We start from the raw sequence: 27,272 nt of genomic DNA on the forward strand, positions 1-27,272 counted from the left end.
GTCCGTAGGTATGAATGTGAGTGGAAGGGTTTGTTCCCTATATGTGCCCTGTGATTGGCTGGCAATCATTTCAGGGTGTACCCCACCTCTCGCCCAAAGTCAGATGGGATTGGACTCCTGCGACCCTAGTGAGGATAAGTGGCACAGAGAACGCATGGTTGGATGAATGACTGCACCCACAGTAAAGTTAAGAAATCAATCAATAACCAATCAAGTAGAAGTTTACTCTTCTGCCTCAGATTAGTGTGAGTTTTGACTTTGTGATTAAATGTTCAAGACATTTCAGATTTATTAAACAGAAGATCTCTTCAAACAATTTAAAGAGAGATTTTGCAAGATTTGAGAAGTTGGACAAGCCGAGCTGCAGCAGCGGCCAAGTGGTAATTAAATATTGACACAAAATAATAGCTTTTGATCACATCTGTTAAAACACTGAAGGGATGTTCCCATATCAACCTACCTTCCATATTCTGATGTAGAAAAAGGACAAAAAGCTCCACGTTTAAACAAGAGAGTCACAATGCTGCCACTTTAGCTAGCATTATTTTTGGTCTCTTTATTTCAGGGAAAAAAAGGTTAACAGCTGCAGTTGGATTACATAGACCAGGGGTGCCCATTACGTCGATCGCGATCGACTGGTCGATCGCAAAGGCATTGTGGGTAGGTAGGTCGCCATCCATCCTCACTACTGTATTGATACGTTCATGCTACGTTCACACCAACTGCATTGGGAGTGTTTCTGGCGGCGCGTTTGAATTGGAGTCAATGTAGTTCGCGAGGGCGGGCGCGGTTGCGTGCTGGGCGGCGCAAATGATGCGTTTGGGGCGGTGGGACGCGGATTGAAGCACCGGAAATCCGCCCATCCGCTCCATTTCGGCTCGTATAAAACAAGTCAACTTTTTTGCCATTTCGCAGAATCAGTATCGGGCATACTAAGTCACACACAGCCAGCAATATTGTTAGCATTAGCACAGTGTGCAAAAAAAGTTGACTTGTTTTATATGCGCCGAATGGAGCGAATGGGCGGATTGTTGTTGCTGCAAATCTGCTTGAGGCTGGCTATCAGCAGCTACTGTCCGGACTATGCGTCACTGGCTGATTCCATTCAGTGCAAGTCATCAGAGTAAGGTAATTACAAAACATTTTTGTTGTTTTGTGTTATATAGCTCGATGCAGTCATGCAAGGCACACCAGCATACACGGTACATATAAAAATAATTCTCAATATATTTGTAAATAATGTGCTTTGCATTTTTAGTAGGTGGTAGATCATTTTGACTCGGGCATGTCATAAGTAGCTCTCAGGCTGAAAAAGTGTGGCTACCCCTGACACAGACTATATCAACAAGTGACATGCAGCTGCTGTCGATTGCAAGGTTCTCTGCTAATTCTCAACAGAATTGGTGATAGAAACATTTATTGCTGTGTTGCTATGAATAAAAGTGCTGCAATAGTCCAACGTTTCACAAAGTCCTCTTTTCCCGATAACACCAAGGTCAACCTTGGTCTGCTAGCAGCTAGGCCGTGTCGCAAGCAGCAGACAGGTCAGAGGTCAAAACGGAACTTTGTCAAATATGGTTGATGTGACGTTGCCGATAAAACATTATAAATTAATCAGAGGTATCCCGCCACCAAAAATAAGATACATTTCTAAATTTAAGATACATTTCTAAATTTACAGGAAATACTTTGGGAGCAGGACTTTGGGTGCATATACCTTCAGGACTGTCAACACAATGCCTTTTGGGGCAAAGCTGTTTGCACAATTGAAATGCTTCAAGTTAAAATCACCTCCTCCTGGAGAAGCATTTACAGTCACTGGGCTAACATGACAGTGCATGTGCATTACCTGAGGGAAGATATTTGTATAAACATTCACAATATGACAATTTACCAGGATGTCACACATTTTTCCGGATGTCAAAAGCTGAAGCGTTCGCCAAAGGTATCACCATTTATCCACGGCAAACCGATTGAGAAACCGGATAAATGGTTTGAGTGAAAACGGGTGGATTCTCGTGTTGCGGCGTGGCCGGTTACAAAGACAACTCCTGGTTTCACTCTCCGAAGAAGCAGTTTGAACACCTTCATCAAAAGCATTTATATCAGGAAAATGTGGAAAAATATTTAGGCAGAGCCATCACCAGCATATGTCTGTTTGTTCGTATGAGATGACGAAATAAAGTATCTGATTCTCCCGTCTTTAATTTTTTGATCTTAATACAAAGAATGAAAACAAAAAAGAGTGCATTCAGCCAGGAATCTCTCCCTTGTCAAATGACTAAAACATCACATGGTTCTCTTTTTTCCCCATTACGTTTTTCTTATGTTACGATTAAGAAAATAAAATGTCAGAAAACAATCCATCAAATGTATCACCCTTCACAGTTCAAGCTACGTCCTAAGTTTCTGAGAAAAGCTGCAGTCTAATATTAAAACTCCAACTCTGTTAACACAGCAAAGTTTTAGCAATGAATTTAGATTATTTTTCACATTTGTATTTGACAGCTCAGGGGTTTATTGTGCCCTGTAAGAACGCGTTGACCTTGTCTTTGTTCACTCTTCAGTCACCCGCCAACAACCAGCGTGAAATTCTATGAAACAGATGAGGCGTTTGGTGGTTGATCAGCATGATGTCATCTGGTGGGACTTTTGCCCTGAGGGGCTTCTTTACTCAAAATGAGTTGGTGTCTTGGCACAACACATGTGCGAAGAAGAGCGCTTATTTCATCCCATCCGCAGCCGTTGTATTTTGCTTGGTCCTCTCAGCTGGACTTGGCACTTTCCTGCAGTGAATGGCATGAATCCAAGTGGGTCTTTCTGCAACTTTAACTGTGATGTGGGTGGTCAGCAACATCTGGAACAGGCCTTGCTACCTGGGATAGCGCTAATTCTTCCTTATGAGGTCCTTGATGACCACAGTCAGCTGATTGGAACCAGTGATGGAAGCCCTCTGCTGACTTCAGGAGGGTGTCTTTGTGATTCTGGTAAGATTACAAGACCGGTTAGCTCATTTAATTTTTTACATTAGTGCCCAGGGCAGAGCCTTTGTTCATGGTAATTTTGTTTCCTCAGAGCATTTCGCTAATTTTTGTTCAAGTGTGCCATTTTCTCTTTCCACTGCATCCTCCACTAGCTGGGAGATAGGGCACAGTGAGTTCTCAAATTAATGTCCAAATAATTGCTAAGCTGACATTAACAAAATGTGACCCATTGTCACTGAACAACCTAGCTTTAATACCCCAATGTGGGATAATTTCAGAAAGCAGAGCTTTGGTGATAACGCTAGCAGTTTGTTTAGGTATTTAAAATGGCTCAATCTACTGTGTTTGGACCATGTGTCTCCCAAGACTAGACAGTGTTTCTTTCTTTCTAATGGGTCAAGTTCAATAAGATCTATCATCACATTCACACATTAGCAGCATATGTCGAAAACCCAGCATACTGTGTCAACTTTGCACAGCGGGGAAACGTTTAGACACACCGATTATTATATGAACGGGAATGCGAGTGGAAGTTGGTCGAGGTTTGTAGATGGAAACGCAAACGGAAGCCCGTTGAAAATGCTAGTCAGACCGGCGTATAGCCGATTACTATTTGTTCCGGCCGGACAAAAAGGTGGATAAGCAGTTGCAGGCGGAAGGTGATAAACAGACCGAGAAATTTTTGTAAAATGCCAAGCTCTGTTAAAACTGTACCATGTGAGCAACAATCCAAGTAATGATTTTTTTTTTCAGACATTGCTGCTTATTATGTACATGTTAAAACAGCGTGGCTTTGTCGGAAAAGAGTGTGAGCAGTTAGACCTGTCTCCCACCGAAAATGTGGTGCATTATGAAGCGCAACATATGACAAGTGACACACCGGGCTGTTGAGCAACGTTAAATTGAGAAGAATTGGAAAGATTTCCATCTATAAAACTTCAAAAATATTACAGATAGTGTCCTCAGTTCCAAAAGGAAAGGTGATGTAATAAAGTGGTAAATCTGCCCCATTTACATCTTTTTTACAACGTGCTGCATGCATCAAAATGAGTGAATATATGCCCCCCCCCGCGAAAAAAATTCAGTCTGAACATTAATTACATTAATTAATGAAATTCATTCTTTTCAGTTTTGATTTAGATTTGACACAACATCCCACCTTCATTGGAATTGAGGTTTGTACAAATTCTAATTGAAGCGGCACATTTGTTGGTCGGTCAGTCAGTTTAATATCTGTCTAATAAAAATCTAACACTTATTTTTTCCTCTTTACCTTTTTGAAAACTACTCAAACATTGAAGAGTTGCACATGTGTATTCAAAGGTTTAGAGAATGTCAAATTAAGTGAACCTGCACCTGATAGCGAAGTCCACCATCAGCTCTCCAGTTGTTGAGATTGAACTGGGCCATTGCTAGAGAAGCAAGCCTGGGAGCACACATACCCTGATAACACACTGATAATAACCCAAAGCCACACACACACACACGGCACAAGGATTTGTCTGAATTTATTCAAACATCGAACAGCAACCATAGAGAAGAAGCAATAGCAATCACGTGAACTAGCGGCTGTACAGTCAGTTACCAATGATCCGTGTACAGCATTGAGCTTTGTGATGTTTGGTGTCAAAGGGAAGGGAACACGCTCTTTTCGTCAAAACCAAGTTCACAACAATAACACTGGCTCACGTTTGGTATACAAAAGCATTTTTCTTTAAAACAACAGTACAAATGCATGAGTCATCTCCACCAGAAAGTTGTTTTAGTGTACTGAGTGCATATGCACTAGTGTTCTATTTTGTTGTGATTTGACCGTGAATATACAGTATAAAGTGATCGAACACACTGCTCCTCTCACGTTTACTAGGTCTCATATGATTACATGAGCTTGCCTGGTAAGTCCGAGTTAAAAGTCCAGCGGGGAACTTCTTTGTTTTTGTTTACAAATACCAGCTCCTTAATTTGGTGAAAAGGTGAGTGTTGTACCAGTACTGAGTTTTGGCGCTACATTTCCTGAGAAAAAACGTCAATAATGAATTCACATTTTACAAAAAAAAACACTTGACGCCGCTTGAAAAGGTACAAATACTCAAACAAGAGAACAATGCGGGCAAACCATACAACGGTCATGACATTGAGCTTTGCGCTGTAAACCACAAGAGCAAGAGTCAACATGAATACAGTACGGAACTGAGAGAGGGGCGACATTTTGCGATGCAAAACAATGCTGTCATTGCAGATGAGAAAAAAAACAACTACTCCAGTCTGCACTGAAATCATCTTTCCACATCATGAGATATGCTGAGAATACTCTAGTTGATGCATCAGGGGATAAATTACTGGGAAGTGTGTTGCTCAGGTAAATACCAAATCAGCTGAAATACATTTTGGCCCTCGTATATTTGCTGTAATACAAAAATAGATGATTTTGAAAAACAAAAAAAAAATCTAAAATATAAAAATATATATATAGTCAATGATATGTGCATGTAGCTTGGTTAGTAGACAATGCTTTCTTCAGCTGATGACTGTAATGAGCATCACTAATTCAATATGTTTGCACTGATGAATGTGAAAAGATGAACTTTTATCCTCAAGTACGATGTATGCGGTCTGACTGCTTGTGATGAATTAGTGGTGAAAAGGCGTGTGTGTGTGAGAACATATGTTTTGGCCGCTTTCAAATTCAGTCCATTTCCAGTGAGGTCACCATACAGAACATTTGTCGACAGGGTTCATGGGAGTACCCTTCGGACAATGGAAAATGCGGGAAAACTCATTGAACTGGGAAACGCTGCCAATCACTCTGAAAGGTGAGAAATATAGACTATTTTAATACATTGGTATAAGATATGCGCACATATGCGACATATTCAGGATTCTCCAAGGATCTGATGAACCCAAGTGGCGCGTTCAATTTACCTGTAGTGTTCTGGTGCATGTTTATCCGTTAACAACTGCAAGTAGATCGACTGAGATCTTCTTTTCATACACCAGTTCTGAAATAAAGAAGAAGAATTAAATACGATATGTATTTTTTTTTTTTTATTGCAACTGCAAGTGCACAAATTGATCCCTAAATTTCCGACAAATGAAGCATCTATGGCAACAAAATTATACAGATATGAACAGGAGGCCTTAGTACCTGTGCGAAGGCAATGAAGAACAGTTGCTCATGTGTATATTTGAGCCCTGGTAGGGGCCTCTCTGGGCCATGTTCTCTCACCCATTTTTGATATGCCTGGACAGAGTGAATGTGATAGAGGTTATGTATAAAAAGAAGACCGATGTTTGAATTCACAGGCAGTACAGTGTACCAGTGGTTAGAACTCGGTTCCAAATTTCGGCTCTGGTGCTCCCGTGCGGCGTTCCTCCCACGTTACAAAAACATACATGAGTCAAATGAAGACTCGTCCATAGGTGTTAAATGTTGAGTGTCAGTCGTCGTTTGTCTATGCTGCCCTGCGATTGGCTGGCACCCAGTCCAGGGAATACCCACCCCACTTAGGCTTCAGCTCACCTATGACACTAATGAGGACAAGCGGGATAAAAAAATGGATCAATGGATTCAATTACCATAGCGTTATGCATTTTCAGTCGATCATGACAGTAACTTGTTTTTGGGATATCCATTGAACGCGTCTGTTTCTCCAAATGGGCATTCCGAATTCATCCTTGAGGTGAACCACACAAGCAAATCGAGCTTTTTGTGTTTCCAAATGGCACCTCTTCAACAGATAGATGGCTATTCTGTGACAGGTAAAAAAAAAGAAAAAAGAAAAGCCTACTTAAATCTGATCACTATATACAGTATATTATGAAATAAAGAGATGAAAAAAAAACACTTATAGTAATTTTCTCTGTATACACCGAATCAGCAATAAAAAAAAATCATTTGAAAAACATTGGGCCAATCACAGCTCACCTGTTTTCTGAAGCTGAGCCATGATTGGTTATTACCTGAGCCCTGCGCAACTGTGATGTCATTTTCAGTTGACAGCAACGGAAAAAATGGCCGCCCCCTGACATGGACAACAACGGACGGATTTGACTACTTAAGTCATATTCCACTCACGCAATATTACGGTAATCAGAAGGCCTTGTTTCGACTCCATTGAACATATTCTTGTAAAGAAAATTTTGCGTTGACTTCATCTTGAAAAAGGGGCGACCACCACCATGGTCTGCCAACCCAGAGGATCTCATCCACCCTTGGGGCTCTGCCGCAGAGGAGCGTTTTATTCGCCTCGGTGAACTCAACCCCAGAGAGAGGAGAGCCAACCTCAGTTCCCAGACTCTGCTTCCTCATAGGAAGGTGCATCAGTGGAATTGCGGGGGTCTTTGAAGTATTCTTCTCGCCGACTCATAACCTCCCAAGTCGAAGTCAGAAGCTCCATGGACACTTTATACAGTTGTTGATGGTGAACTCCTTCCCCATCTTGAGACACCTGATTCTTTCCTCAAGGTCATCTGGAAGTCGTCTTCCATGGTCTCAATGAACTCGCACACCCCAGTTTTTCCCTCAAAGACCACCAAAGCAGCATTTTGCTTGGCCTGCCGGGACCCGTCAGCTGCCTCTGGACCGCCATAGGCCAAAAAGGCCTGACGATACCCTATCTTCAGCTGCATCACTTTCCAGGAGACCCAAAAAACGGCGTGTTTATTGAGCCATTAAAATTGTATCATGCAAGACAGCAAGCCATTTTCAACACCATATTGGTCAATAATTTGTAAAAATAACACACCCTAGTGGAGAATGACAAATAGAATCTATTTGTGATGAAACATGAAACTTAAACGTGGGGAGTTTCAGCCCAATGCCAGCGATGTGTAACTTGCACGAGACATTTTTGAAATACTTTGCTCTAAAGGAGACACCCTGTATTATCATTTCTCGACTTAGGGAACTTTACTCATTTTCGGGGCAGATCCGTCTCATGCAGCAAAGTAAGCCCTCACCGCGCCCAACATACTGCTGACGCAATGGCGAGTCCGGCTTTTGTTAGTATATTGTACTGTATATAAATAATTGGCTGGTGGCGTACGGCCATTTCGTTTGCCGTTTGGCTGCTTGTTTCTACTAGCGACAGCAAAGCCCAGAAATCTTAAGAGAGAGAATGAAAATATTTTCACTAATCCAACAGTTCACCCTGTACATATGATGCATGCACACATAGCGAAACATAAACAGCCACCTGCACTTTGTCACAGAGCAATCAAGTAAGTGCTGCTTAATATAAGCTAATGGTTTTATTAAACTAATTTGTGCATCAAACAACACTCAATGACCTTGCACAAAGGCACCACTGTCTCATTACAGTGTAACTGTGGTGGTCGGAAGGAAAAATAGGGTTTATCAAGAAAAATTGCAAATAAAACATGTTTTGGTTCCACTGGTTGTATTAAAGCATGCTTACAATAGCTCGCGGGACCTTTCTGTCTTAGATGACATATCAGCTAATGCGCGCGGACATATTTACTTCTTCTTGGCTCCTGGGAGCGGAGCCGTGGCAGAGTCGTTGAAAGGCGAGTCTGAATCCCTACTGGCTGCCGCGGGAAGTACCTGCTTGCCCAGGATTCTGGTCTATCAAAAAGACAATTGACAAGTGTAGCGGCAACTTACTGTCTCTTTTGTCGCTACGTCGGCAGGGCACGAACATTCTGACTCGTGTCTTCCATTTATGAGCCTTTCGGTCCAGCCACGACAACACCAAAAGAACAACGCCGTTGTAGTTGAACAAAAAAAAGTTTTCGTTTTAATTCCACTTGAGTCGTCCGAATACACGTGCACGAATACACGTACACGAATTCACGTACACGAATTCACGGTCAAAAAAGTTGTCGCTCCATGCCCTACTTGCATTCCAAATTATCCTTACGTCAACACCACACTTTACGGCAGCTATCTTTTCTCAACGACGGACAAAAAGTAGGACAACCAATGGAGCCCAAGTACTTAAATATTCGTATTAATTTTACTTTAAGTAAAATAACGATAAAATAAAACATCAAATATCAGCCAAACGATTTGTAACTGGTCAATTCAAATTATTCAAATGGAAAACAAATAGTTGAATATTTAACCAACCAAAATTTTCTTATGGCTCTAACAAGTAATCAGTTAGAAAGCTGATGGTAGTGCTCCAACCACCACTTCAATGTCGGTCTTTAGCTCTTGAACTTCATCCAGCATTGCAGTCATTGGCTAAGGAACTTGGTGTGGAGTGACTTTTAGCCACTTTTGGCAGAAGGGGCGGGGGGGGGACAAATTGTTCAGGAGTAAACCAACTTTTATTGTACTCAACTGCTGCTTCTCTACAGTGGCCAAAGAACTAAATAAACAAACTGTCAAACTGTAGTTGAGATATAAAACACAGTGACAGTAAAGCATACATAGCCAGGTAATTAAAAGTTCAAAGGCTAGAATGATCACGACATATGAGTAAAACACGGTTCTTGTGAGCTTATTCGACACACAAAATGGAAAGAAAAATAGACGCTTTTGGACCATTTGTTAAATGTTATTTTGAAAAAATCCAAATCCTCCAATTTCAGCCTCTCAAATGGGAATACTTTCTATATTTTTTTTAGCTAGACCTGAATAAACTGTCTTTGTGTTTGAAATGAAACAAAACGTTCATGGACATCCACTTAGACTGATTAACATTTGACACGCTTTGAATCATGCACGATGTCAGTCGATTACTTGAAGAGCGCCAGGGCCTAATTTCAAACCTTACAATTCTTTGAAGCCCACCAAAAACTCAAGGTTTTGGCTCGGATCAGGACCAGGTTTACAAACCACAAATTTCTTCATTTATTTAGCATTTTATATTACTTTGATATAAATGTAGCATAAAATGCATATCCTCGATTATATTCAGCATTTTATATTACTTTGATATCAGATTCAGCAGTACGAGATTTATCTTGAGTAACAGCACTCACATAGTATGACAGCTTGAGTCCTCCCATGTCTGCTATGTTCTCTCCCAGTGTCAAGCGACCGTTAACCTAGATACAGAAAACATGTTGCATTCTAAAATCTCAACACAAAATGCTAAATGGGCTGCCATAAAATGTTTTGCTCTCAATGATGCCTGGTGCCCACAATGGTAATGGAAGGGAAATAAACTGCTCATTCACATGCTGAATACTTCACAAATGCACAAAATTCAACTCTAAATCGATATGAAGTAGAATGCACTTGTATAAAAATGGAATGGAAGAATTTCCGTCGATTGCCTGGAGCACCTTTTTTCACTGCGCCGTGCCTATCAGGTTTGCCACGGTTGGCCCCACCTGCCATCGTTTATAGTGGTCAACTTTCCGACAAAAGGCCGACTGCTTTAGTTACAGGGGGAAACTCTTCCTATGTCACTAGTTTGAAGCCACATTAAATCTCATAATCAAATCTTCATGCTAAATTCATGACAACTCAGTAAGTGAGCAGCAATGATGACTCTGCTCAACCAATGAGTGGCCAGTGGTAATTTGGAAACCATAATGAGGTGAGTAACTGGGAAAAGCATCTTGCGTCTTTGACGCAAACGAGGCAGGATGGAGGGCACTGCATGGCCGCAACAAGCAGAGGCACTGATCGATTGATTCTGTCCACTTCTTGGTGGTCTAAAAGAACACACCAAACTTTGGAGGCTCTACCGTATTTGCATTTTGATCCACTTACATTGACATCACAAGAGAAGAAATTCAGCGGCATCACGCTTAGGCATATAAGTAACCAATTGTTTGTTATCATCTTTGATGTTAATTGACGCCGTTACTTTTCTCTTATAGACCAATTATCGGTATTCGTTTTTTTCCCCCTTGGAAAATAAAGTAGAGACAGAAACAACAAAAAGCACTTAGCTTGAAGACAGATGAAATTGAAAAAAAAAAACAAAAAAAAACAAAACCAAAAATAAACACACAGTCATAGGACATAGAGAGAGCGGGGTTCTGGCTAAGATGCAACCTCACGGAACCAGGATGGTCTTTATCTGCTAATCAGCATTTTATAGACATTTATAGACAAAAATACAAAACACTCAATTTTTCAAGCTTCCAGGCGTTTTATAAAAAACTAAAACATCCATCCATGGGCGTATACTTGGTCGTTTTCCTCAACCATGCGTGCACTTTTAAGGTGACGTTTGCAATTGCCCTCTCCACTAAAGCAAACAAACAATTTTAGTTGCATTGTTAAAACTGTTTTAACCTGACAGTAGTGGTATGACAATTAAGATCCGTCATCGCTTCTTGATGATGTATCACTGCAATCGCGCTCAGACCCACCTCTAACCACCTGTGTTTTGGACATCAAAATGTTCAATTTAGATCAGATTTTTCCCTAACGTTGAGCGTTTAGTTATCAATAGACTTCAATTATATGTCAAGGACAAACTGTGGCAGAATTGTGTGTAGAATTGTCTTGAGCAAGTGAATATCCATTTGAAGACCACAGACAAGGATAGGTCAAGCTTAACTCACCCTCTGATTGTAAACTGTGAAATTATCGTAGAGTTTAACAATACATTCAGCCTTCTTCTGGAACTTTCTGTAGCTGTCCTCAGTCCACCACTGTTGGAGGTTGCCGTGGCGATCATACTGCCCCCCTACGTATGGGGGATCATTGTTGAAAAGCCATGAAAGAATGTAGCACACGATTGAAACAGTAAATAGATATTTCTGTATACTTAAAAGCTCAAGTTATTTTCCCCCATCACAACTAGCTTGTTGAATATCGCATGTGAAGAAAAGTATTCTTACCCCAGTCATCATAACCGTGAGTCAGTTCATGGCCAATGATTGCTCCTATTCCCCCAAAGTTCAAAGACCTAGCAGGAGTAATGGAAATTTGTTACACAACTCATATACTCACATACAACTTAGACAATAGTATTAATTTTCCTATTTTTACGCTAGCAGAGGTACTGGAACTGATAGAATTAAAAGAGATTAAAGTGAATAAGACACAGTAGGCCTCATGTTTTTAGTTGCAATTCATTTCGGTTACTAGTTAAAATTCTATGATATATTTCAAGTTATTATTCCACATGTTCTGTTATAACTTAGTAGGTTCCACCCAGTAGAAAATCATTGATTTAATCGTATTTTTGGGGGGCGGGGGCTGCTGCAGTAATGACAAACCTTCATGTGCCTGCCTGCCATTTAATGGGACTGCGCAGTGAGCCCACTCATGCAGGTACGCACACCAATGGACTGGACAAACACATATTTTTCCGTGCAATATATTGCTCAAGACTTTGTTATCTGTTTAACAAATTACATCCGAGAATGTCAGCTGAGAACCTGGAATGTCATTCTACTGGGGGGAAAAAAAAAAATCAACACACCACACCTCACCGTTAATATACACATGCACCTCTGCCCAAGCGCTGACCCTCACTGGTAGCGGGCTGTCTTTGCAGCTCATGCAAAGACGGGAGTCCAATTCGAGGGCAGACTCGGGGCTATTCACATGGCTACGTCTGAAAATGACTTTCTGACAGCTAGTCGATACGCTGCCTCGCAATGAGCCGGACTCCCTCACTAAAACTAACTGGCTGATTGAAGCTTCAATTACTGGATGCGATAGTGAAGTGTGTGCGTGGGTGTGCGTGTGCGCGTTTGGGAATTTTGAACTCCTGAAAGGGGGACGGGTCCATTCGCAGCCATTAATTAATATTTATCAGCATGCGTGGCAGCAGGTAGTGGAATTAACGGCGATCTCTACTAATGAAGACATAAAAGTGTATGTTAATGTTTAGCACACAAACTGTTTGCTCTAATGATCTCATTTTGTGAGTGTGTGATTTCTAGAAATAAAGAGGGTGCAGTAATTTGGACTCTGCAAAATAGTTGCACTTGCATCAAAATCATTTTGAGCAGCATTTGGCTTACAAAGCGGTCAAATACGGAATTATAAATGCTCTATCGTTTTCAACATATTTATTTGCATCACTTTTGAAAACCGTGCACCAAAACCAGCTCCCTGACTTGAATCCATGCCAGAATGGTTTGCAAATTAAAATGTAGCCTAATGAGGACGAGTATCCGGCACTGTATGACAGGCAATTAATTGTTCTAATTTTAGAATTTAATGTCATTTTAGCTGCAGTTTCTGCTCTCTTGCTTTACTTTGTAATGCCTTATTGCTCATTCAAGTTCCAAATGGGTTTTTGTTCTGTACTAGAATTATTAGAATGAAACACAACGGAAGCTTAGAGACAAGCAACGGTAGATAACAGATACATAAGATATAATTAGAAAAAGAGGTCAAGTTTCAGTATTTTAAAGTGACACCAAGTTTATTACTATGCTGTACTATACGTTTGAACAGATAGATTGCATTATTTATTCCTCTCACATGCCAATTGATCTTGTTGCATCAAGTACACCTGCACCAATCCCCCAAATAGCAAAGATATTGCCCTTTAAATGATATTAAAGGTCAATTTTGATTGACACCACCAAAACAAAAATGAGAGATTATTGTGTTATCATCGTGTTGTTGGAGGTTCTGTAGGCGATAACCGATTGACAGGAAGCGTGAATTTTTTTTCGGACTAAGCATAGTCAGAAGCCCGTTTTTTCCCGTCTATGTAATCATCTATTTTCCCAACATTTTGATATTAATGCCATTTAATATCTCTCATATCTCTACGGGGGTCAATTGGATAGTAAATAATGCGTGTTCTGATTTAAATGTAAAGGTGGAAATAAAGTTCCTTTGGTCTGATTCATACTGCACTTCTCAATTATGGCGATTCATCTGAAAGTCCAAGATGAGCAACAATAGAGATAAATAGATGAGACACTGACAAAGTGGGGTTCTGTCAAGTTCTGTCCAATTACTTGAATTACTGAAATTCAGGGAGGCAACCTAGTAATGAAACCTGTTCCATTTGTGAGACCTTGTTCGCTAATTGAACCCTGTGGCTCGTTAAATTGATTAAATCTGGGGATCTGGGCCTTTTGTGAAGGAGAGGTTCGGCAGAATAATGGAGACTTTATGACCTTTGTTTTTGAGGCACTGCCGATGGTATCGTACCTGTGGGATGTAAGCCACACAGGAGGACAAAGACTTACTGTGGGAATTCAGGGTTGTACAAAGTGGGTTGGAGGATGCCAGCTGGGAAAACTGAAAAACAATAAAGACACAACATGATTAAAGTACTCTCTAAACAAGCTCTCCAGTATATGAGATGTAGAAAGTGAGGACGCCACTATTAAATCACTATTAAAATCCTTTGCAAAAACGAGGTGGCTGTAAAAATTTGGGGGTGAAGTACACAAGATCAAAGAAAAAGATTGGGATGTTGGCACTGCCACTTTGTGGTAAAAGCAAATTACTTAGTGCAAACTAGGGCAGTGCATAAATCGGTGGCGACTCGAATTGCGATGCGAATTGGCTGTTCAAAACAAATGCCGAATCATAATTTTCAGATTGGAGTGCGACTGAATCATAGCATGTTGGTGTCACAGGAATGTTTGGATGGCAACGGTGTGACATGGACTCTTCGGGACCCCACACCTGGAAGTGTTTGCACATATGGAAATGTTTAGCCGGCTAATGAGCATTATATCAAACTGCTAAGCAATCAGTCAATAAAGCCCATTTAGGCAGCGTACCAACACTTTTGTCATTATTTCGCTGTTGGCCTCTCACGCCTTGCTAGCATGAAGGGAGTTTGCAAACTTGGATGCTGGACCGGAGAGACGGTTACCGTAGCTTAGCGCTAGCTAGCTGGTACAACACAACAAGATGGATTTAAACTTTACCAAAAGCGTAAAAATATCCTGGTTTCTTCTGTTGTCCAGTGTACTGCAAGGAATCCTGGAGGTTAAAGTATGTTAGTTTAAGTTATTTAAAAGGAAAATCTTTCCGTAGGTTGACGTGTATGTAAGAGGTTTGATAAAGTGTTTTGGACAACAGATTGTATGGTGGAGATAAAGCGCGATATACTCTAGAGCAGGGGTGTCAAACTCAATTTTTGTCGCGGGGCACATCATAGTGATGGAGTCCCTCGGAGGGCCGTTATGACTGAATCCATATAAACGTATGAATATCACACATACACAACAAATTGATGGATAACTAGTTTTGAAATCAGAAGCCAGTAAATAGTTTGTTCCACTATTTTCCAATTTATTTTAAAGGAAGGCTTGCTTACAAACGCTTGAAATATCTCATATGTTATGTTAACAGTGAACATAATTTCAAAGAAACATGTCAATTCAACACACATGATTGGCCTTCGTGGGCCACATAAAATGATGCCGCGGGCCGGATCTGCCCCCCCGGGCCTTGAGTTTGACGCCTGTGCCCTAGAGGCACTCCATTTTCTATTATGATCAAATTGGACTTTGGACTACTATGATGCCTTTTTCCTGCAAAAGTACGATTAATAAGCCATTCGAAAGGATTCAGGATTCAGGATTTTGGCCTATGAGTCCAGGCTCTAGTGCAAACCAAACATGGCCGGGGTACTTCTGAATGTACTGTACTTCCAAACATTGCACTAAGCAGAATCTTACTGGAAATGTAACTGGATTGCTGGTTGAACAAAATAAGGTCAGTCAAGATGGTCACTATTCTCTCATTCCGACAAGGAAGAGTGAGTCATCCAGAATTGAGTAATGTGATAGGTGTGCACTAATTTCCATAAAATAAACACAGCATGAATTACGTGGGTTGTGAGGTTTCTATCTATTGTACAATATGAGGGGGCCGTTAGGGACATAATTCAAGATTAGCTCTCACAAACACACTATTGAAATGCTCTTATAGCTATTGAAATATTTTTTTTGCATGTAAACACTTGTAAAATGCGCACATACACAACAATAAAATGCTTTCATATGAACAATTGAATTTCTTGCTCTTATACACACAACTGATATGCTCTCACGCTAGTACTGAAACACTCTCACCAATGCTCTGGCACGCACTACTGAAACGCTTGATGATTTTAATTGTTTGAATCGCTGTGAAAGTGTGTGTTTGTGTATGTATGGGAGGTAAGTTAGAAGGGGGATTTGCCTGATTTGCTCGGCCCCTTTTATGGTGCTTCCGACCCGTTGCGCAGGTCACGCTGCCCCCTCTTTCATTCACACACTCACCAAGTCAAACACTTAGAACTTTATTGATTCCTAAATAAATGTTATCTTAACACATTTTAGGCTGAGTTACATAACATTTTGTCCCCTGAAGACGCAGGGACCATTGATACCCTTCTGTATTTTACATATTAACCCTTGTATGGTGTTTGTTTTGTTTTTTTGTTACCCAGGCCGTGTTGATGGGTCTGGTGGACCTGCCAGAGTTTTGGGTTTCCAAAACAACACAATCAAATCATTTTCTGTTAAAGTACTCAACAGATGTTTTCTACATTCCAATTGTAAGTCAAAATGAACAGCAAACATAGGTCATATTTGCCCTTTACCTTTGTTAAATCGCATTTACGAATTAATGTGCTACTCCTTCTATAAAACTAAAATGTAAAAAAAAAAATGAAAATCCCATAGCACTGTGTTATCACCATGAGGAGAAAGTTTCCGATATGCCTTGGGTCATTTTTCTTTTGATAAAAACTGGATGCGGGTCCCACAGACTCGGAAACCGTAGAAGGGTTAGTCATGGATGGGGGGGGCGAGGTCTGGCTAGCTCTGCGCATTGTGGTCGGGGTGGTCTCTTGAATCTGGGATTCTCAGTTTTGCTATTCATTGTGTTTTGACTGGCAAACTGCGATATGAAACCACTTATTTTGAGCCTTGCTTTGCTTGTACACTCAGCTGTTTACTGATAACACAAATTATTGGTGGCAGCGCCACACTCAAGAATGCTTGAATTGAATTGGAATAGATGCTGGGGCATGTAGCGTTGAGTACTGTACTTCTTTAATTATTGCTCAACATGGCTGATACAGTGGCAAATGAAAACACCAAATTTTCCATTCATCTATTTTCTGTGCTGATTGTCAACACTGGGGTAGAGGTTGAGCTAGACCAGCGGTGGCCAAGTCCGATCCTCAAGAGCCGCAATCCAGCCTGTTTTAGGTTCATCCCTACGGCAACACGCTTGATTGAAATCATCTGGCTCATTATAAGGCTTTTGCAAATCTTGCTGATGAGCTGATTATTTGAAACAGGTGTGTTGCCGTAGGGATAAACCTAAAACAGGCTGGATTGTGGCTTTTGAGGACCGGACTTGGCCACCACTCAGCTAGACTCTATCCCAGCTGACTTTTGGGTAAGAGGCCACCCACGACTAGTCCCCAGCCTAGCGCACCCTAGCATGACAGAAACTAGAGTTGGGCCGATGCACCGATCCGCGACGGACCGATGCACCTATCCGCTTATGACGGACGCCCATTTTGTAGGTGATAAATGATAGACGGGAAACCTTAAAAAATGGTTATAAGGCCATTTTTTCCCCGTCCATGTAATGGTCTATTTTCGCACAGTAGGACCACATTTCGAAGGTCAAACCCTAGGACTGGGAGGCACATGTGCTAATAACCACATGCTCTCATCACCAGGTTATGGAACTTGCAAATATGTCTATTGTGAATAATAGTAGACAAGCAACAGAAGTGTCGGTAATTGCTACTAATTAAGAGAGAAGGAAATGAAATTGGCTGAAGTGGCTGCTTCCAAACTGAGAGAAATGTGTGTAGGACAAGGTTCTTCTGCCCCCGACAACCACATCAGCTTACGAGAAAACCATTGATTTCTTTTCAGTGAAGGACTTTAAACCAGTAGGAAGGCAGGCAGGCAATAAAGAAGGTTCAGCCTCCTAGTGAGCGACAAGACTAAGGAAGGGGTGACGGAGCGAGGCTATTTGTTAATTGAAAAGGTTTTACTGCTTGTTGGTCTTTAAAGTGAGGTACACACAAGCCAGCAATTTGAGCATTTCCCCCTCTTTTGATCAAAGTCAGCAAAGGCCCATTTCTTGGATATGTGTAAAAGACTATCCTGACCTCCTGTCCTATGGTATGGGGTGTGTTAAAGTGGAAGTCAAGACAAAAATGTTCTTAACAATATGTTCTATACAGAACCACTAGTCCAAACACGGTATTCTGATTAATATTGCCTTTCTGGAAAATGAATTAAACTGCAAAAGCCACACATTTTTACACACCTCAGGGGGTGGCCATTTTGCCTCTTTCTGTCAACTTAAAATGACATCACAGTACCAACGGGCTCAGGTAACGACCAATCACGGCTCAGCTTGCGAATCTCACATGACCTACCTAGGAAGAAAAAGACCAGCAGCAGACTTATCTAATGCACTGAGATGATCAGATAAACTAAGTCAACTTCTTCTGTTTCTACTTCTTTGAATTTTCTGGAAGTCTGGTTGCCCAGTGGCACCTTGCTGCTCCTCACTGGTCAGTTTTGACAAACAACATTTTGTGTGTGTGCTGTGCTGTGCTTGTCATCTCGGGTATACCACACTAGCAGTAAGTACACACGCCGGCTTTGTCCTCATCATGAATGGGGTCGCTCTCATTTTAAAAATGGTTGGTAAAGATGGTAAAAATTGGAGTGTACCCTGCTTTAGGAGGTGAAAGCCAAGCTTTAACATTGTGAGACAAGTAGGAATATGATACAACGGCACTTCATACGGTGAAAAAAAATCCTTTGCATTGTTTACTCAACTATATTTCTTAGGGTGGGAGTTTCTACCACACACATGGCAGATGTGGTTGGTTGCAGTGGGGTCTCTTTGTTTGTTTTCTTTTCACTTGGATCTCATTTCGTTTTTGTGTATGATCTTGTCCCTGCCCTCTTTCAGCTGTCTGTGGGACAGGCAGCGCTAGCTGCTGTGGTTGGCCGCGATGTCCTCACAATTTTCTGTTTCTATGTCCACGGTCTTTTCATGTAGTGCTTGCAGACGTCATTGTACCGTAGCTAAAGGCGGGCTCAAGGTCTTTTGCCAGAGGCGAGTTCGTCATAGAGGATGTCCTTGGGGACATGGCATACGGCATGTAAGGAGGAGTTTGTTTTTTTTTAAAGAGTTTTCATTGTCTGCGTGTAGGGTAAGGTTACATGGTACCTGTGGCAAGCGAAGCCTGACCTGACCTCAATATACAGCATACACATGGCAAAAATACGGTAACCACTGTTAATATTACGATCTGCCTATAATTTTAAACAGGCTTCTGTCAGCGAGATGGCAAACTTCAATAGCAATTCACATTTCCGGCATCAAGCCGGAAAATCCTATGTCACAATTTGGTCAATTTTAATTTTTTTCCACAAATCTATATTATTGGTCAGTGCACACATGTGGGTGTTATTTTTGCCAATTATTGACCAATCCAAAAGTGTTGAAAATGGCTTGCTCTCTCTGCCATTTTTGGGATCTCCTGAAAAGCGAGGAGGATTTTGGAGGTACGAGGATTCTGCACAATCTCAGCGTCACACACTCACATTTGCACCTAAGAACAATTTAGAATCTTCAACGAACCTCATATGAATGTTTTCTGAATTTTTGAGAATTAGGGCAGACGCCGAAAAAAAAAAAAAAAAAGGAAACCCATGCAAGCATCTACATGCAAGCTTTGGACGGAGCCCGGCTTTGAACGGCTTTGTCACGCGCATGTGCTAACCACACCCAGCCGCCATCCATGGGTAAAAAAATCCTACAGACATAATCCAAAATCTTGTAGAAAGTCTTGCCTGAAGAGTGGAAACAGTCCACAAATTTCAGGCCCTACAAATGTAATGACTATTTCTGTCCATAGTTTTTGCACAATCACTCACCCATTTGGTTCTTGTTAGGAAGGTAGTAAGCATTTAGGGCCTGTGGGGGGAGAATCCACCTGTGGAGATATCAAACAAACAACCCCCAAACACACAGGCAAGCAGAGAGAGACACACATACACAAAAGTACTGAATAGAATCCAGAACGAATGTTCTCTCTCTCATCTCTGTAAAACCCCCTTGTGAGAGGCATTCAGTGCCTGTGATCCCACAGTCACAGCTCTCTGCACTTGAAAACAAGGACAGTTCCTCTATGCTAATCCACTTGAAGCCAGACCAATCGATTGCCACCAAATTCCCCAAATGACTAACTCTGGAAGTGAGCGATGCCCTTGTTCCAGGAGGGAAAGACTGATGGCTCTGCGTGGGCCGTGTAACGTTGAAGAGGACCGAAAGACAAGAAGCAGGAGCATTTATTTATTCCTCACTGACAAGACGGAGAGAGCGAGCGATGAAAGATGCACTTTTTGGTGATAAAGGGGGAGTGCGCGATTCAACTCTTTAGGGTATTGAGCGTGGGCTAATGGAGCAGTTGTTCCGGGCATCTTGGAATAATAATGTGTGTCAGTGCAGAGAATCACTCAATCCAGGAGTATCAGGCGGCTGTATTTTACAAAAATGAGCTCCATGTTTCACACAACGTCCCTACTGTCTGGCTGCTGTAGATAAGTAACTAAATGGATATTCTCCAGCTGTGTGTGTCGACTTTAAATCTGTTTGTTTGTCACAATGGCACAACCGCAAATGTGTCAAACTAAAAAGGACATCATAGAGACAATTGCTAAGAGGGGAAACTCACACTGTCTTGTCTACTTCTTCGTGAATCTTCTTGACCGACAGCTTTATGTTGAATTTGATGGTATTGAGAATGTTCTTGAAGTAGGTTCTCTCGTCCACATCAAACTGCCAAACCATAAGATATGATGACAGCAATTGGTTAGTATACAGTACCTAGCAGTTAGTTCTGATAGTAAAACAACAATCCTTAATATACAGTATGTAACATTTGAAACACAAAATATATTTTCAAGGGAGCACGGTGTTAAGTGGTTAGCACGTATGCTGCCAGTTCTAAGGTTCAGGTTTTGAATCATGGCTGGCCTGTGGAGTTTGCATGGTTTCCCCATGCCTGCGCGCCTCACCCGCTCTGAATTTAAAGCTGGATGAGATGAGACGCTTTGATTTGCAGCAAATCAAGTCAGCTGTGTTCACTTCCACAACAGCGCAAGCACCCATTTCTAACAGCGCCCGTGTACGAAAATACCAAAAGAAAGAAAACTCCACCCATGTGAACAGTTGGACTGTACTTTGCGCTAGACTTGCGCTGGGCACTTAAATGGAGCCCCATAACTCAGAAAGTAATGGTGTGGAGCATGGGACAATGAATTACCAAACATATTTTATGGATCTGGCAACAGTCAAGATTTGTGTTATCTATTTACTTATTTAAAAATTACAAGATAATTTTGAACAATCGATCAACCTGCAATCTAATTAGCCAATCTCTTTTTGGTAAAAATCTCATCAACAACAGTTAGATACTGTGCATATTTTTGCACACAAACACATCCGATGTTAACTTCTCAATATAATTTCTTTTTCTAAAGCTTCCGTGCCTCAGTCTGACCTTGCCTCTATTTGCTTTTTTTTTCTTGTTGGCTCTCACTGGGCCACATGTGCTCCTGTTATCTGGACTGCTTCAAATTTGTGTTAGCAGATTACCTCAATCTCACATTTTCGGGTATTTTCTTTTAGTATCTCCGATTATGCAACCTCTATTAAAGGAAATGTTTTCTGTAGAATTTATGGCGCGATGAGCTGTTCTCCTTTTGCCTTGGGTAGCTAACCAATAACCTATTCTGATAATCACCCAGTGTTGTGTGATCTTCATATGTCACATACTGAATGTTCTCCCTGCTTGAATCATCATACCTAATTTGAAGAGTTAAATCCCCCCCACCCTCCCGCACGATGTATGCTCTTTCTATTTAAATGATCCCCCAGGATGGTAATGCCTGCTGGGAAAATCATTTTGGAAGTAGAAAGCAATGCTGAGAAAGTGAGAGCTCATGACTCACCCCATATTCACGATCTATGAGCTCAGGTTTGACCAGGAAGTCTGGGTATCCCGTCATGACCATCATGTACTTCAGCTGAGCAAGTTTGCAGTTGGAGAGGATTGTGAGGGACAAAGCAAAAGTGGAAAGTGAGAAGGAAAAACAAGACATTTTCACACATTTGCTTCCAACTTTTATTCGATTGATAGTTGCGTCTGGTGTCGCGCACACACATCTGTTCGAGCGCACACAACTAATCAAGCAAACCAAGTGAAATGGGATTACAGGGAAGCTCTTTATATTCGGCAAGGCCCTATAAAAGGATTATAACTTCACATTGTAAATGTATTAGAAGGGATATCTTGCCGTGCAGACCCTAAATCAGCACCACAGAGAGATCCGTATTCTCAAAGTCAAGTCCTTGATGCATTCTATCGCTTTGTTTCATCTACCCTAGCAATCAGCCAAACCCGCAGAAGGAAGAGAAGTAGAAAACAAAACACATCCAAATTCAACGCCGGCCCTCACAGGCACTTGCGTGCGTGAGACGGAGAAGTAAAGTTTGAAACCTTTGCTCGGGCTGCCTCCTTGGTGGTTTCATCCATCCAGTCGAGCTCCTGCAGCCGCAAGTCAAGGGAATGCTTTATATCCTCCACCAACTCCTGCACCTGGAGGGGGAATCACATTACATTTCAGGTTCCCTTAAAACGATTTCCTCACTCAGCTTCGTTCCTGTAAAGCAATAGGCTTAGCACAGGAACATAATGCCTTCAGCAGATGTTGGAACAGTTGTGTTTCTTTGACATGAAACTACCGTTGACCGACTTTATTCATTTTTGGATGTACTGTATAAAAGCATGCAGTCGGCATGATCAACCAGAACTAGGATGTCACTTAGAACACAGACCTCCAGTGAAACAAAAGGGGGACCAAAATTGTGGCTTTCTATTTGTGATTATATCTGATGGCATTGTGGTGAGGTTCTGTAATCAGCAGCTTGCGCTTTCACAAGAATAAGTGGTAATTATTGTGATCCCACACACAAATGCAAAAGGCAAGGATCTGTCCTTGACACACCCAGTGCAACACAAACGTCAACAACACAAATCATAACATAACGGGAAACAAAATATTCCCATCTACATTTTCATTCAGATTTCTGCCAACATTTTATGGGCTTTTGCCCCCCTTCCACAAAAAACAAACAAACAAACAAAAAAAAACACTCAATCAAAACAATGTCTTGTCTTTCCACTTGCCTGCTTGTCAGAGGTAATTGTATTGCTAATAATTATTACTCTTGGCGTGAGAAATGTTTGCTGTTTCATCACCTCATGTATCCCTCCATGTTGGGTAATCGGGAAAACACTCGTCTTGAAAGCTGACTCTTGTTTATCAACGGGAGCTCCCGAGCCGTTGTAATTTCTCTTTCGGCTGTGATGAGTGTCATCTGTTAAGGCTCCGCATCACAACTGGCAGCTTAACTGAACTATGTGGGTATTAGACCTTAAAATAAGACAGCTCTCAGTCTCTCATGTGAAGTGCTGCATTTTAGACACTTTATTAGCCTGTTGTAATCTTTAAATCGGAAGTCAACCCAAGCATATTTTTTTTAAGAATATGTGCTATGCAGGCCCGCTAGTTGAAACACAGCATTCTGATTAAAATTGTGTTTGTGGAATATGAGTTAAGCAACAAAATACACCCGTTTTTAGTCATCTCTGGGGGCGGCCATTTTATCACACATCACACACCTTCAGGGCTCAGGTAACGACCAATCATAGCTCAGCTTCAGAAAACAGGTGATCCGTGTTTGGTCGTTATCTGAGCTCTGAGCAACTGTGATGTCATTTCCAGTCGACAGAAGTGACAAAATGGCCGCCCCCTCAGATGGCTAAAAAAAGGGTTATTTTTTGCTGCTTAACTCATATTTCATATTAATCATATTGCTTTGCTTTGATTAATGGGCCTGCAAAGAACATGTTCTTGAAAAAATATGTTTGGGTTGACTTCCGCTTTAATAAAGCATAAGGGGTTACATTTGAATTAATCTGCAATATTGAAATATGGTAGTAGAAGTATGAAAAGCACTAATTAATATCTTGTTACAAGGAAGCATAATTCAAAAGTCCCTAAAAATATTACAAATGCGGCCACGTTTGTGTTTATCCATGTCAAAAACAAGATAGAAATGTAAAAGTGTATTCGATAAAATATTTACACATGAAAAGAAAATACAGAAAAGGGTGATAAATAAACACAATGTACACAATAAAGGGCACAGAACCATATCTGTTGACTAACTTTAAATAGACTTTACTTTAAGGCAGTCGAACCCTGATTTTCAGAGGAAATCAACAAAGTATTGACAATTAAATGGGGAAAGTGCAATTGACTGGCAAACAGTTCAGGGTGTAGCCCGCCGACTGCCCATAGATAGCTGGGATAGGCTCCAGCACACCCACGACCCTTATGACGAGAAGCGGTTTGGATAATGAATGGATGTGGCTAAAGTAGGTCTAAAGTAGATCAAATAGGTCACCATTTCAGCATTTTAAATTGCTCTGAGAGTAAAAAATGAGTACTACCTGTAGACTGAATTCCCAACTCTTTTAATTAGTATCTACCGTGTGAGATAAAACAATGTTGGGTGCGGTTAAGAGATTCGATTTTCAAAACATGTGCACCATTTTTCCCCCAAGTTTTCAAACATAACATTTCAACATAAATGTCGAGTTGACGTGTGAAATACGAGACTGTTGTCGCAGAGGTTAAAACGAAAACAATGGGAATTATACCCCCACGTCCTAGGGCGGCCAAAAGGCTGAGATAAGAATAGCAATGTGGAAGGAACAAGGTGGGAGAAAGACGGACCATAGGTGATAGAAGGCCAGAGGTGTGGGATTAGTGAGAACTGGCTGAGAGAGCATTATGATGGCCATGGATAGAATTATCAGATTGGAGAGCTCAGCAAAGCATCAGAATCTTCTGCTTGTTTCACAATCCCAAGATGAAATGTAAGAAAGAAATGCATCAAATATAAAATTGGATTAAAAAAAGTTCCACCCACCCGGCCCCCCGCCCCCAAACAACCTTAGATTGATGATGTTAACAAATGTGTTTTCAGTAATAAACTTCAATAACACATTTGAGGCCAAGGTCAGTTTTCAGATTTCCTCTTATTGCCTCGGAAGGCTGGACACTTTCACGCTGTCTAAATTCCTCTCGAAGCCAAAAGCACTCATTACGAGCAATCATTAGAAACTAGCTCACATTTTGTGCATTGTTAATGTAACAAGCGACACACAGCGAAAGGTCTATGCCTTCACTGTTTTGTTCATTCACTCCCCATCTTGCATTCTTACCTTCGCCTTGCTCTGTGAGGAGAAGTGCTGCTGGACAAAGAGTGCTCCCAGGGCCATGCCAAAGTGTTTGTTGGCCTGCGTGAGGCACAGTCTGCCCAGCTCCAGCTGCTGCTCGGTGCCATCAATCTCGCGGGAAAACTCATGGATGGTGCTTCGGAAGGCGGTCGACAGATGTTCACTTAGCGCTGCCACAATGCGCCACAACATGTAGTTATGGAGAACCCTAAGGTGGAAGGTACAGGAAGGCCACAAAGGAGACTGTTATTGGATAAAGCATACAAATCATTGAAAAAGTATCTCTGTGGCAACGGTTGCGAGAGCTGTTAAAATTCCATCAATGCCTCTGGAAGGCGCTTGCTCTTATTTATCTTCTTTAAAGCAATACTAAATTCCAGTGCGTGCGAGAGTAATATTTCTCTTTTTACATACATTTATATCAGTGTTTTTTGAGTATGTGTCCCACCTCGCCCGGAGATAGCCACAGTAATTCAGGGGAGACATGGTAGATTGAGAAATATGAAGAGGAAAAAAAAATGGAATTTAATTTGCTAAGATAACTTCAGCAGTGTAAAAGGCAAAATGAATTATAACAGTATGTATGTATGTATGTAGTTCCTAGGGCAGGAGAGAAGACAGTCTGGGAAAGAAGAAATTCACAGAATAAGCTCCATAAAATTGGTTTGTCAAAAAAGGATTTAATATTACACAATGCGAAATTGAAAAACAGCTCTATATGCTCGGCAATGACTAATTATTTTGATGTCAGACTCTAAAAGAGGGGTGGATGGTCCTATTGATACCATACTGACTTAAAATGAAGCTTAATTCGTGTGTCTGAACTTTGATCCAGATTTCTTCTAACTTTGCTGGGCCCTCCTTTGGCCAATGTGCCACTCCGCTAGAAAGTTTTCGAAATCGGATTTGTACATTTTCATAATCCTGCTACATGTATCTGTCATACCTTTTCCTGTTTTACTTCAAAATTGCAGGTGTGTCCAACTCCGGTCCTTGGGGGCCGCCCTCCTGCATGTCTTAGGAGGTTTCCTCCTGCAACAACACCTGATTCAAACGATCGGGATCAGGGCCCTGCAAAACTGGCTGATGAGCTGATCATTTGAAACAGGTGTGTTGCAGCAGGGAGAGAAGGAAAACAGGCAGGACAGCGGCCCTCGAGGACTGAAGTTCGACACCTGTGGCTTAACCTGTGGCTTAGAGAAAGATGATAAATAAACAAAGCTAATTGTACCCCGTGCACAGTACTTTATAGTGTCGTAACACTTCAGACCGGTCTTGGTCTCAAGACCACATTTTCTTGTCTCTGACTCAACTCAAATTTGTAGTTTTGTCTCAGTCTCTGACCGGCCGGACTCGAGATTTTCCAACGAAACTGGTCCAGACTAGAACTGATCTGCTATTCTTCAACTTCATTAATGCAAAAATAAGGAGAAGCACTCGGTAAGACAACAACAAATAACTTGTGATTCCTGTACACAAGCAGAAATGAAAGATACCAGACGCAAGTTACAAAACTGAGCAAGGAGAGCCAAACATGTCCGCTTACTCAACAGTAGCCTAATTATATATGGCTTCCTCAACCACAAAAACTTCATACGTATGTGAAACATCATGCAAACGAAAACACTCTGCGGTGTGCAAATTCTGCGGTCTTCAATTCACTGACAGAGTGAGGACAACATCCAACTTAAGCCAGCATCTCGCAGGTAAGCAAACATAACTCGATCTTCATTTTGATTTGGTCTTGACCCCCAAAAGTCTTTGTCTTGCCTTGGTCTCAGTATTAGGAACAACTTGGATGCAATGCCCTCCCCCACAAATTACAAACTACAACCCCGATAAGAAACAGAATTTTAAACAAATACCTCTCTGACAGTGTCGATGATACTTGAGGATCTCTTTTCTTTATTTTAACGTTATTCATCCAGGTAATTCAATTGAGAACAGATTTTCACTTCCAATGCCGAGGGAAACAATTCATGCTCATGCATTGTCTTTTATATATCTAATGTTGTGATTACTGAGTCTACCTAGGCCATGTCAAGGAAAACTGATTGATTACCTACACCCTGACAAC

The 27,272-nt window shown here is 41.3% G+C and overlaps 1 protein-coding gene across 8 annotated transcripts in view; it reads right to left on the bottom strand.

Moving 5' to 3' along the window:
* Window positions 1-4,474: 4,474 nt before the first annotated feature.
* Window positions 4,475-27,272, bottom strand: part of ecel1 (endothelin converting enzyme-like 1) — a 65,785-nt gene continuing 42,987 nt past the window's right edge. For 6 of the 8 annotated variants that reach the window (XM_086036628.1, XM_086036626.1, XM_086036624.1 and 3 more), the window contains 12 exons: window positions 25,181-25,403; window positions 22,385-22,483; window positions 21,837-21,911; window positions 20,558-20,661; window positions 19,758-19,816; window positions 14,076-14,127; window positions 11,754-11,821; window positions 11,475-11,599; window positions 9,933-9,998; window positions 6,130-6,225; window positions 5,907-5,983; window positions 4,475-5,790 (listed from right to left, as the gene is read on the bottom strand). In XM_086036628.1, coding sequence (XP_085892754.1) covers window positions 5,691-5,790; window positions 5,907-5,983; window positions 6,130-6,225; window positions 9,933-9,998; window positions 11,475-11,599; window positions 11,754-11,821; window positions 14,076-14,127; window positions 19,758-19,816; window positions 20,558-20,661; window positions 21,837-21,911; window positions 22,385-22,483; window positions 25,181-25,403 — 1,144 coding nt within the window. In that variant the 3' untranslated portion in view covers window positions 4,475-5,690. Of the gene's footprint in view, window positions 5,791-5,906; window positions 5,984-6,129; window positions 6,226-8,607; window positions 8,672-9,932; window positions 9,999-11,474; window positions 11,600-11,753; window positions 11,822-14,075; window positions 14,128-19,757; window positions 19,817-20,557; window positions 20,662-21,836; window positions 21,912-22,384; window positions 22,484-25,180; window positions 25,404-27,272 lie in introns of all 8 variants that reach the window. The other 2 variants (XR_015087570.1, XM_086036630.1) reach the window with 2 other exon arrangements.

Source organism: Filicampus tigris, chromosome 7 (genome assembly GCF_054856515.1).
Source record: "Filicampus tigris isolate MCC_2025a chromosome 7, RoL_Ftig_1.0, whole genome shotgun sequence".
Lineage (NCBI taxonomy): Eukaryota > Metazoa > Chordata > Actinopteri > Syngnathiformes > Syngnathidae > Filicampus > Filicampus tigris.